General features: G+C 42.0%; 1 protein-coding gene across 1 annotated transcript in view; it reads left to right on the top strand.

Annotated features, from left to right (window-relative positions):
• Positions 1 to 13,089, top strand: part of MSH2 (mutS homolog 2) — a 69,498-nt gene that overhangs the window by 43,493 nt on the left and 12,916 nt on the right. The window contains exons 9-11 of the mRNA XM_077335187.1: positions 3,622 to 3,745; positions 6,138 to 6,288; positions 6,431 to 6,528. Of these exons, the coding sequence (XP_077191302.1) occupies positions 3,622 to 3,745; positions 6,138 to 6,288; positions 6,431 to 6,528 (373 nt within the window). The remainder of the gene's footprint in view (positions 1 to 3,621; positions 3,746 to 6,137; positions 6,289 to 6,430; positions 6,529 to 13,089) is intronic.

The raw sequence follows: 13,089 nt of genomic DNA, 5'->3' as shown, positions 1-13,089 counted from the left end.
TCTAGAGAATGATTTTGTTTGCTGCTGTGCAGGTTAGGGACATTATATTCTAGATGTAGGAAGCATATAAATCCTGAATAGGTTATAATAATTTATGATCTCGGGCTTCAGAGTAAAAGAAAGGCACTGATGGTGCTGGGGAAAATGTTTAATTAAACATAAGATTATTTCATGTCTATGCTAGTCCCCCCCTCCCAAGTCTCTGACAAATATGAAATTAGTTTCTTTTCTTCCTCCCTTTCAATTTCTTAGCACTGTGGGTTGTTAGAAACCCAATTCTCTTTGCTCCGACACAGGCCTTGTAAGCAACTTGGATAAAGTTAGCATAAGGAAAAGAAAGCAAAGGTGGTTTGGGGACTGTTTCAAAACAAATTCTATGACCTTCCCCATAGCTCAGTGCTGTTCCTCCTAATTAGGTAGCCCCTAACTAAAAAATACCTCCAAACATGTGTACCGGAGTTACTGTATAAGAACTAAGGGACCAGGGATCAAGCACTAGACACTGAAGGGCGACATATGTGGTAGCCAACCCATGGGAAAGTAAGCAGCCATATTGGTTTCACAGTGGGGAGTATAAAAAGAGTCGTGGGGGAAGGTACCTTTGTGAACTAGAAATGTTTAAAATGAAAATGTGCAAGATGCTTAGTAATTCATACTCTGTGCTGAGTAATACTCTATATGAATTGTATCTCTAGCTATTTTTGAGGAACAGTTTAGATAGATGAGGAAGCTTGATTGATCCTTTTTTGGAATTCACTACTATAGAATGTGATGAGGGCTTCTCACTTAGGTGGTGTCAGAAGGAGATTAGAAATATTTCTGAAACATCATCCTATCAACAGCTATTAAAGAATTAGAAGGTGAATAATGAGGGAGTGTATGGTTCACCTGTTTTTTTATTAATATGTGATGTATGATGAATTATTCTGAATTGTGATGTTTTTGATTATGGTTTAAATGAAAGTACCCTAAGCCGGATATGCAGATGCCACAAGATGTATGTTGGAATTTGTTTCAAAAGGCAGTGATATAGTGATAAATATTGCCCAAATCTTTTGTTAAAAAACTAATTCTTGTTGAAATTTGAATGAGTTGGAGACAGGGTAAAGATTTAAACGAGTGAGGAAAAACTTTTCTGCTTGCCAGTCTGTTAATTTGTATTGCATTGTGTACAACAATTTTAAAATTGAAAGGTATAACCTTCTGTTACCGATTTGCATAATTTTCTGACTGGCTTTGTTGTTGTTGTTTTTATAAAATAAAAATTCTGAGGGACCCCTCTCCTCCAGCTATTAGCCACAATAGCTATCCGTACCACTTAGTGGCTCTGATATTTCAGCTGAGCCACTATGGAAGGATCACACAGAGCCTAGTCAGACACTCTAGCCACTGGATCATGTTGCCTTCTCTGTCATCTCAGATGAAGGGCCTACCTGGTTCAATGTCTTGTTTCTTACAGTAGCTGGCCAGAAACCTCAGGAAAGTCCACAACTCTCCCAACTTTCCTGTTTATGACGGGACCTCCAGGGTCATCTAGTTCAACCCCCTGCACAATTCAGGAACTCACAACTACAGGGGAAATATATCTCTGACTACCATATTTTCAGAACAAATAAAATGCAGATGTTCACATCCTACTTCAGGGTTTCCTTGTTGAATCCTTGGTGTGATCTAGCTAGCTCTCATGTTCATTGTTTTCTTTTGGATGAATAAGGATGCCAGTTTGTGAGTCTCTGACAGACTGTAGATGACAGTAGGCTCCAAAGACACCAGACTATTGAGAAAGTGAGTGTCAGATATATAGCTATAAAGATTGTTACCTCATTCTGCTCTCTTTTGCACTATGTAGATAGGTCAGTTGAAGAAACCAAGACCAGGGGGCTTTCCGCACTCCTTCAAAATCGCACAATGGTTGGCAATTGAAAACGCTACTGATTTGCCATTATGCACGTCATTGACAATCTGCCACACACCTGAAACCGATCCGCAAAAAGCACTTCGTTGTAGCGCTTTCAGGAAAATCCCCAAAAGTGGATTCACCCTCCGGAAAGCGCTACACTCCTGCAACCAATCTGCAACACTAGCGGGAAAGTTCTGTGCGTTACCATTGTTGTGGTTTCTACAAAGTCCCTCCCCCTGGCTCTCTCCTCTGATCTTCCGGCGAAGCGATCGCCATTTTTTTTTCTTCGAGCGAGCGGGGATCAACGCACCGTCGAGCCTCCGTTTAGAGGCTTCCCCGGCTTCAGTCCCTCCCCAGAGTTGTTTAGTCACTAAGCACAAACAACAGAGAAGCCCATTTGCTGATGTATTTTCCCTTTATTTTTCACACTGTTTTTGGCCGAAAATCACGCCCGTGAGGGGGGGGGATTTTTTTTTCACTCGGGAGGAGCGTGGCAACGATGAAACGGCAGCTCAAACACACCTGCCAGCTGGATGGGTCTCTCCGTTGCAACGAATCAACACAGATTCGTTGCAACGGGTGTGTTTTTTTTTTAAAAAAAACTTCCTTAAAGGGAAAGGGGCTGTTTGGGAGCATGCTAACGGCCGCCCATTGGCTGCTTGACGGCCAGGGGCGGGACGAGCTCGGCAATAGCGCTTCCTTTCTAGCGATTTTTGCCGAGACCGGAAGCCTGTGGGAAACGATACAAAACGCAACTGGATTCCACTACAAAGGCAGGTATGCATAATGACGAATTCCACTATTTTAAATGGCGATTTTTCGTTCAGCAAACAATTTGCTACAAGGATCCCGGGTTGGAAAGCCCCCAGGAGATGGGCCACACAGCCATGATGTCATGCTGGGACGTAAACTGAAAGTGTATACCCTTGGCAGATTTAACAATGATCAGTCATTAGCTGTGCTGGCAGACAGAGAAAGCCCCTGGTACTGAGAATCTGGTGGTTCAGTTGGGTGATTGCCTTTGCAGGATTGGAATGTGCCAGTGCTGTTAGTGAGCCTGCAGCTGGGCCTGTTGGTTTGCCTGAAACCCCACCAACTTAAGACAGCAAGTCATGTCTGTTTATCTTTACTAATAATGATGACATGCTGTGAAGGAGTGTGGTGTCTGCTCTTGAGAGATAGGCTGACATTTCCAACCTCTGACCACAAGTGTATTTGAAAGAGGTCCTGCTGGCAAAACAGACCGAACACACAGAACACTTGCAACCGTTGTTTGGTTATCTCCTCAGTGTAATGGGATACAGCACAGGAAGGGCTCCTACAATCTTGACAGTGGGGGAGAAAGGTGCTGGTGTAGCTCCAACCTGATATTCTGGTTTCTAATCTGCAGGAAGACTTTTGCAAGGAACCATTCGAAAATGTCTTCATCAATCACCAGTCTGATGATTCAGACCCAGAATGCATTATCCTTTGACTTTAGCTAGACCGATCGATTTTCTTTAAGAACTCAGACGGAACACTTTGTGCACATTAACAAATCTGCCACAAATATTAGTTCACTGAGATTTAATGAATGAATCTGCTTGATTTAATTTTCAGTGTATGTAGTTCCAAAAGCTGGTAAAGATGAGCTATTTGTTACTCACTTGGAATCTTTAATTTTTGCAAGGAAAAGATGGCCATGCAATCTTTAATGGACGTTTCTTTGCCTTGTATTCTAGGTAGAAAACCATGAATACCTTGTGAAACCTTCCTTTGATCCCAATCTGACTGAGCTGAGAGAAAAGATGAATGAGCTAGAGGAAAAAATGCAGGAAGTGCTGAAGACAGCAGCCAGGGAGCTAAGTATGTTGGGACAGAGTAATTTTTTTTACTATGGAAAAGTGCTGAAGAGTTGGCTTTTCACAAGTTGTGTTCCTCATTGTTCAGATTTTTCGATTGTTTGAAATAATACTACAGTTTTAAAATTACTCTCCAGGAGCCTATAGGGGCTTCCGCAGTGAGAAGATGAGTAATGTTTTATCTGAGAGCAAGCTCACATCTTCTGTTGATCTTCTGAAACGCATAGCTGCAGGAGACTGTTGATATGAGCTCTTGATTCATGAATGTAGGCCAAGAAACGTGCTCGAACACACTGTCAATCCTAAAATATTTCTCACAGTGCACAGGTTACTTGGCCGGAATTTTTGTGGGGGCAGACAAATTGCTGTGATGAAGGTACACTGAAGATTTGAAAACATTGCTCTTCCCCACAGTCACAGATGGGAGGTGGTAGCCCATAATTTATTTGATGTGGCCAATACCAGTTTGATATACTCCAGTTGAGATGCAGCCAAAATTGGGGGCGGGGGGAGACTATCATTTCAGGAAGTCACAAAGGAGAGAGATTCTGTGCTTTTATTTTGCTGAAATAAACAACAGTCTTGTGCGCTTTGAAGAATAATTCATTTCTTATTGCATTAGAATTAATCATCAGGCTTACTTACTTCCAGGTTTGCTGCTTCATATTTTACCAGGCTACCTGCTGAGGAGTTAACTCATAGTCACAGGGCTATAGGCACGCATTTATCAATATCAATGTGCTTTCCCAGTGCAGGTCTTAAATCAGCACAGCATAACTGGGATTTTTGTATAATCCCAATGACTGCTGTTATGAACGGTCTTTACTTTGTCTGCGCAGCTGAGCATTGCTTACAAATGTCAGACTCCTTTTATTTCGTGGTGTTTTGACCTCAGTGTTTACTTCCCCAATGTATGTTCATATTGATGTGTCTGCCAATTTAGGATAGCATTTCTTACATCAGATTAAATATTCTAGTTTGTGGAAGTTTATACCATGACACATGTATTAGTCTTTAAGGCAGCCTTTTCCCTATGGAGGTACTCCTGAAATATTTTTCAGGCTTCAGAGTACCAAGAAGTGATGTCAGCTGTCCATGCCTCCCTGCCATACCACACACACCCCAGAATTGAGAGGAGCCTTTGGTGGCAAAGGTGACTAAGGTTACTAAGGGCCATTCTCTTTCTACCCTTCCAGGCCAATCATTGGCCTCTTTGAGAAAGGGTACATCAGCTTGCTCTAATAAGGGTAGATTTTTTTTTCATAAAAAAAAAACCTTTTTCTTTCACAGGGTGGGAGGGCTCTCCTGAGCCGCCATTTTGAAACCTCCCCATGCCACGATATCATTGAGGGGCCTTTGTGGTGCCGTATGGTACCTTGATACCATGGTTGGGAAACGCTGCTGAAATGTGTCACAAGACTCTTAGATATGCTTCAGCTGTAACTGCAAACTGCTATTTGCTGCTAGGTAGTAAGCCTGGCAATTCCTTTGGAAGGTCTTGTGCTCCCCCTTCCAGGTGTCCATGGTGAAATAATTGGTTATTTTCAGGTTTGTGGGAAATCATAGTTTGTGACAATATTCACAAAAGCACATTGTAATTATGTGTGCCTTGAAAAACAAGGTTCCAAACAGTGCTTGGCTTTCAATTTTTATTTTGTATTTATGTATTACATTTATATGCCGCTATCCCCGGAGGCTCACAGCGGTTTGCAAGAAACATAGGAACATAAACAATACAAAGAAATTGGTAACCCTAGATAACAATGGAACAATAATAAGCAGTCAGAACAGTAAATTCATAACTGTAACGTACAATGGACCCATGGTGGGTTGGTTCAAGGCATTGAAGCACATGGACATTGAGGCTTTGGATTTTGGAATCCTGATTCACAGGGCACATGCAAACGTAGCTTACTGGGCTTGGGCACAAAGACAAACTGTAAGTTGGTTAGCAGTTGTAAAATGGGGAGCAAAAGTAGCTCGATGGATTCTGTCTAACACCTGTTGCCTATGGAATATTACTCACTTATCCTCTCTAATGATCCCATCAGTCACCCTAAAAAAATGATTTTCTTGTTTGTATGTCTCCCTTCTCCCTTCCGAATAATCTCAGGTTGGTGAGGCATTTTATTTTAGAAATCTCTGTAGCAAGGAAAACCTGTGCTTCAAACTCCTCTAGCTCTCGTCTAGCCAGCTAGGTGTCAGGAGCTGTTCCAAGCCCCATGACTATGAGTTAACTTCTCAGCAGGTGGCTTCATACAAAATGGAGCAGCAAAATCCAGCCAAGAGAGAAATTTGAGTCACTGGGTAGTGATAATGAAAATGTGGCTTGTCTGTTTGTAACACTGCTATCAGTTATGTGTTTTATTTCCTCCTCATCCCTTCCTGTTGAACAGGTTTGGAACCCGGCAAGAGCATCAAATTGGAAATCAATGCACAATATGGACATTTTTTCCGGATTACCTACAGGGAGGAGAAAGTACTGAGGAACAATCTGAAATACAATGTCTTGGAAACCCAGAAGAATGGTGTGAAGTTCTCCAACAGGTCTGTAAAATGTGCACCACTCCCAGTTCCTGCCTTCACCTCAAAATGATGGCTCATCAGGGGAGAATACTCTTTTTAAATCCTGGAAAATCAAAGCGGTGCGAAGGTAGCTTGCAAACATTTCTTTGTTTTTTATGTGCAGTAAATTGAAAGAGCTCAACGAAGAATACTCAAAGAACAGAGAAGAATATGAAGAAGCTCAGGCTGTAATTGTTAAAGAAATTGTAAACATTGCATCAGGTAAGGGAGGCTGTCATTGCACTTTGAAATGCCAAGGTATGTCCTGAGAATGTAATAATGTTCTTGTATTGCTAACACACATCAATGAGGGGTTGGTGGAGAGTGAAGGAATAAGCAAATTGTCAGCTCTCTGCCTTGAATCTGTCTTTAAAATTGGAACATGACCTACTTCAGAAGGTTATTTCAAATCCAAAGAAGAGTTAACCTGAAAAGCTCTATGCAGATACAGGCTTCATTCCTGTACCTACTTACTTGGAAAAGATAGGCTACAAAAGCATAGCCTTATAGTAGAGCTCTGCACGCGTTCATGAAAAGTTTTGTCTTCTCAATCCCTTCCGTCCATAATTATATGGTGATACCCCAAGCAGAATATTTGTTTTGTCAGAACTCCCAAACAAAATTTCCTCTGATTGCCTGGCTCGTTGCTTTGTATCCCCTTCCTCCTCAACAGCTTACTTTTCCATTCAGTCCCTGTGCCTTTGGTGAAGACTGACATAGCAGTTCAAATGGGTGGCAGAGTCTTATTTAGAATCATAGGACCATAAAGGCCATCTAGTCCAACCCCGTGCTTAGTGCAAGATCAGCCTAAATTTCTGGGGACTGAAGTGAATGCTCCTGCAGCTGTGGCCTCTGGGCTGCTGTAACATTCTAGCTGGTCAGCCAGTGACTGCAGAGGGATGGTCAGCCTGTGCTTACACCAGACCTTGTTGTATCTTTTAAAATGTTCTTGTGCTGTTTTTTTGTCATTGGTGTAATTTAACACTTTTGTCAAATTCACATTATTTGGCAATTCATATCTCTGCAGCCATGTATCCTAGGCAACAGTGCCTAGGCAAAAAAAATATTTTTTGTTCATATAAGTAACATAATTTAAAGAAATTTCAATCCAAAATTTTCTTGTGTTAGGTAGCGAAGTGTGTTGTAAGCTTTTTTTCCTTTCTGGGTGTCGGGGAACTGATGAGTAAGCAACATAAGCATGAATAAGGCAGCAATCTAAACCAATAGAAATGTTTGTTGGCTTTCTCTTGGCATATCCTTTTCCACATTGCATAAGTGTTCAGGTCTAGTAGCTGCCCAAGCACTTGGGCTCTAGAACTATAAGAACACGCTGTTCCAAACAATGTAACATGGCAAATGTAGATCAGAATGGCCTTGTGGCAGATGAAGGCACGATCCATGAAGACACAGTAGTTTTGAATGTGACTGCTTTTTATTTTTTCCTGTCACCTGTATTTTCATAAAATTCTGAAAAATAGTATTAACCGTGTAAAAAAAAAAGCATTCAGCATTGAGTGTATTCACACAACCTCCCCCCCCCCCCCAATATGTGTTTGGTAATCATTCCCTCTTTTTACGGGCTTGATCAACTTAAACTAAGCTGACCCTGAAGGACAGCAGCTTCTGGTGCTCTCAGCAACCAATACTGGGTTTTCACAGCTTGCCCAATAAGTCCTGGGTCCCTTCAGACAACCTGGATCCTTTTGATTCCAGCTGTTTAGATGTGAAGTCAGCATATGTAGGGGAAGGAGTGGGCCCATTTAAATGTCACTGTGTTTTTTCCTTAAACATTTAAAAGCTTTTAGAGGCTTATTTAATAGCTATTCACTTAGTTTTCTCTGTAGAACAAGATCTCCTTTCGAGGCGAGCAGCTAGGAAAACTTTACACACACACACACACACACACACACACACACACACACAGATAAATAATGTAGGGATCTATAGTAATGCAGCTTAGTAAACATTTTTGGCATGCTGGTAACTTTTGTGAATGTGATTACACAGCTAAGTTTAAATAGAGACAGTGAGAGAATTGTACTTAAAACTGGCACTCCTAATACCAGATCATGAATTTACTGTATGGCTGAGGTATTCTCAGGTGAGCAAGTATTCTCAGGTGAGACCCAGGTGGATATCAGGCCTGTGGCATACATAAATCTCTTTTATATTGACGAGAAATGGCTGAGTTGCTATGTAGGATGAACATATATGCTTGCTTTCCTATATGAGTACGTAAGAGGAAGCTGTGGCTTTTCAGTCTGTTGGCACACTGTAAAACGCAAAGGTATGCACATTTCCTGTAACGGTGAGCAACTTATGGACAACTGTGTCCTTATATAGAAGTTACGAGGCATATGGGGGAACATCATATGTTAAGCATCCCAACAGAATGTAGAGGTTGCAGTCAGTTGTATTCCCATTTAAGACCTCTTTTCAAAGCACTGTTTACATTGCTGTCTGTATCCCCTGTTTCTACATGGCAGCATCCACCTGGATTATGTGTGTTCAGATTTGATGATTTCTTCCCACCCTTCTTGATATACCACAATTTGCTTTTATAGGAGATGCCATTTACCAGTGAAGAATAAGACCTTTTGTGGGTTGGATCCCACAAAAGAATCCTACTAACAGAAGGAGGTGGTTTTCATTTGAGCAAAGCAAGCAGGTTTTTTAGAGACTTATATTCTGGTTTAAAAATTACTGTCTTCCTAAATACAAACTGCATCAAACATGCCAAAAGGATCTTTTCAAAATAATCCTCTGTGCTTGACTTCATGACAACCCCCCGTGGGTCTATAAATCCAAGATGTTTCTTGGCTCGCCTTCAGCCACATATTTCATGTATTTTACTACAAAGTAACTGCACTGATTGTTCACAACCTCACTCTGCCAAAATTATTATTATTTAGCTTAAGGGCTTTGCTATAAGGGCCATTGTGTCGGGTACCAACAAAAGCTGATAGAGGGAAATTATAGATGCCCAGGGGTGTTGTAGGAAATTCAAACTGGGTGACAAATCTCAGTTATTACACAGCTGTTTTTATCTTCATGCTGCTGTTAAAATACAAAAGTATTAGCTGGAAAGGTTGAGCTGAAGCTGTATCTATAAGGTATCTGGGATCTCACAGACTTCCTAGGAATCAGCCCTGGAATAAAATGGACCCTGGATATCAGATCTATATACTTTTATCCATCTTTATAAATTATTTCATTTTTAGGTTACATTGGAGTCTCATTGAAAAAACAGCTGTAACTTAATTGGGAGCAGTTCTACCCAGATAATTTGCCTCATACATGGATAGGGAGACATTAAAAGAGGGGGAAATGTTCTTATCCTCACATATGCAAGATCATGTTCCTTTTTAGAGCTATGCCAAAGTATCTTACTGTAACTTACTCTCCTGTGTTGTAATTGTCTTCTTTCAACATGACATTCACATGTTGTAACTTCACATGTGGATCACCTGTAGGTTTATTGTGATATGGGGAATTTCCTGATCTCCATGATGAATCAAAGCAGGGAAAAATTGTGCAGGGGCTTGTCCATGAAGAAAAGTAGGTTTTTAATACCCTGCTGTTCTCTGCCCTAAGGATTCTCAAAGTGGCTTCCAATTCTCTTACCTTCTTTCCACAGCAGGACTTTGTGAGGAAGATGGGGCTGAGTGATTTCACCTAGCAGGCATCATGTGCAGGAGTGGGGAATCAAAGCTGGTTGTCCAGATTGGTTTCCACTGCTCTTAACCACTCCACCATGCTGGATCTCTATGGTGTTGACTTTGTGTGAACAAGTCTTGAGTTCAGGAAGCTATGTAGGCAATTGAGTCAGCACAGAAGCAATTTCACAGATGGCAGCTCTTAATGAAAAGCTTGTATTAGGTCCCTGTTTTAAATCTGTTTAATGAAATGAACAAATTGATTGTTAACAATTCATCTTTTCATCTTTAGTCTGCACGTGTTCTAGTGTTAAGGCTGTGAAATTAAGTTGGTTCCATTGCTTGACTGAGTTGCATTTTATGAGTCTGTCTGAGTCTGTCCCAGTCTTGACTGAGTCTGTCCTGTCATGTCCATGGCCCTTTACAAAGCAGTATAAATGGAAAGGCCCAAGTATAAATGGAAAGGCTCCTGTCCCAAGGAGCTTGCAATTGACATCGAATAATGATGGTAAATGCTGAAGGGAACATAGAGTGATCAAATGCAGGATTTGGGTTTCATTTCATTTAGGGCTGAGGAACAAGGGACTAGAATAAAAGCAGTGATTAACTGCTTGTGTCCTGTAAGGCAGTGGTCCCCAACCTTTTTCATTTTTTAAAATAATTTTATTATTTATTATTATATAAAGCATTTACAGAAAAATTAAGAAAAAAAGCGACCAGCTGATATGGTTTGCCATCTCTTTTAACATACATATTCAGTTCCCATCACATATTATTCCTAATCTAGAAGTTTTTACCATTTTTCTTAGCCAAGTGATTGTTAATACATATGAGAATATAATCTGTTATAAGAATATATTCTGTTATTATCTTAAATGGTATAAGGTCAGTCCCCTTCATAGATTGGCCCTGACCTAAGAGTTACTACTGCCGTCTTGTTAATACCTATGAAGTATAGTTTGTCATCCTCTTTTAGCATACATACTGACATACATATTCGATTCCCATCACATATTGATCCTGATCTAGGAGTTATTACCATCTTCCTTAGCAGAGTAGTTGTTGATAGATATGAGAGTATAATCTATTATAAGGATATATTCTATTATTATCTTAGATGATATAAAGTCAGTTCCCTTCATATATTGGTCCTGTCCTAAAAGTTACTGCTGCTGTCTTTCCCACAGGAAGCCAGGAGAATACTCCATTGTTCAACTCATCCTTCAGGTGGTCGCAGCAAATGAAATTGTGTTTTTTTCCATAGTAGAGTGTTTCTGATTGTCCTTCTGTCAGGGCCAAAGAAGTCTCTTACTTGATTCTTGCTTGCAGTCGCCTTTGAGTAGGCTCTGTATACTTTATCAATCTGGATCTCTTCCTCTGGTCGCACAGGAATATCTCCTGATAGCTTCCTGGGTGCTGTCGCTTTTGAATAGACTCTTTTTATTTTGCTGATCCAAATCACTTCCTGCTCTGAATAGACTTCTAGGTTTTCGGTGCTTTCCTTCCTTGAATCTGTTTTCCCAGGTTCTTCAGTTACTTTGAGTTTTTACATCCCTGGCTCTCTCCCCCTTGTGTTGATTAACTTCCAAGCATTGGATTTTCGTTTGATTTATTATTGGCTGAGCTATATCAGCTGCTCTCTCCAGACCGTCGGCTCCGTCCAAAAGCTCCCCCTTAATCCCACGGATTTCCTTTTCCAGCTTATTGACTGCTTTCAGTATCTTTGAGTTCCCTTCGCATAACAAATGGAAAAGCTGTGTCTTAGTTAATTTTTCCATAGTTCTAGGCAGTCACAAATTATAAACAGAAAGTCTCGTGAGGTCTCGCGGGAGCACGGGCGATCCCAAATTATCAGTTTGTTGATCTCCGTATCAAGTCAGCTACCCCCACTGAACTTTTTCCAACAAAGCTTCAAAGCTGTCTCTTTGTTTGGTTAGCGGGTATAATTAGCTGGGAGTCTCTCACTCCACGAAAGAAGGAATTCACTTGTAAATTGGTTGAGGAGGGGGGAGGAAGAGCTTGTGGGAGAAGAAAGAGAAAAGCCAGAAAGCTTTCAATCCTTACTGTTGTAGACTTCAGCTTCTGTCAGCGCTTCTGTCAATCTGGTAAAAGATGGTCTGGGAAGAATGTAAGGTCAGCTGGTCGTTTCAAGCTTGTAAAGTTGTTTGCGACAAGGGCGCCATCGTGACCTTGAGCACACGCCGCTGTTGATCTGGGGAGCTCGGTCCCCCTACCTCCCCACAGATCTGTAGGACCCTCAGGATGCCGTTCCCGGTTCCTGGGGCGACCGGCGAGCAGATTTGCGTATCTGCTCAGGTCAGCCAGGTGCAGAAGCTCCTGACCCTCGGCATGGCTTAAGAGCTGAACAGAAGTCCAGCTTTTATGGCGCCATCTTCAGTCGACTCTCCCCAACCTTTTTCAGACCGGAGACCGGTCCGCGGGGGGGGGGGGGGGCGCCGGCATGCCGGCGGGCGCAAATGCGCATTTGTGCCTGCCTCTTCCCCACAGCCTGGCGCCTCCCCTCGCTCAAGCCTAGGCCTGCGGGGGGGGGGGAGGAGAGGGAGGCGCTGGCACTGGTGCACCGGTGGGTGCAAATGCGCAGGTGAGGACCTGCTGTGCTGGTGCGTTTGTGCCCGCGCCTCCCCCCCCCCCCGCCATGGTCTGGTTCCGAGGGTTCCACAGAACAGTACCATTCCACGGCCTGGGGGTAACAATCAAGTAAGAAACTCATGCTAACACCACTCACTTAAGGAAGCCTTGTGTATATGAAGTGCTGTCAAGTCACAACTGACTGATGGCTACCCAAACAAGGTGCTTTTCAAGGCAAACAAGATGCAAAGACTGGATATGGGTGGGGTTTGAGCCTGGGACCTGCTGCATGCGAAGCAGATGCATTAGCCATGGTTCCTCCATAAAAATGGCTCTTCAAACTTGCTCAAAGTTTCAGTTGCTGTTATGTGGTTTCTGGAGTAGGGAGTGTCTGTCTCCCAATATTTTCTCCCTTAGATCCTTGAAAGTATTTCTAGATGCCTCACCACATGTTTTTCCTACCTGTTCTCTGAGGAAATTGGGAACAGTGTATGTGGTTATTTCCCCTTTCGGTATGCTTCTTATAATTCTGTGAGAA

This window comes from Paroedura picta, chromosome 1, assembly GCF_049243985.1.
Source record: "Paroedura picta isolate Pp20150507F chromosome 1, Ppicta_v3.0, whole genome shotgun sequence".
Taxonomy (NCBI): domain Eukaryota; kingdom Metazoa; phylum Chordata; class Lepidosauria; order Squamata; family Gekkonidae; genus Paroedura; species Paroedura picta.
This window is presented reverse-complemented; position numbering and strand designations above follow the sequence as displayed.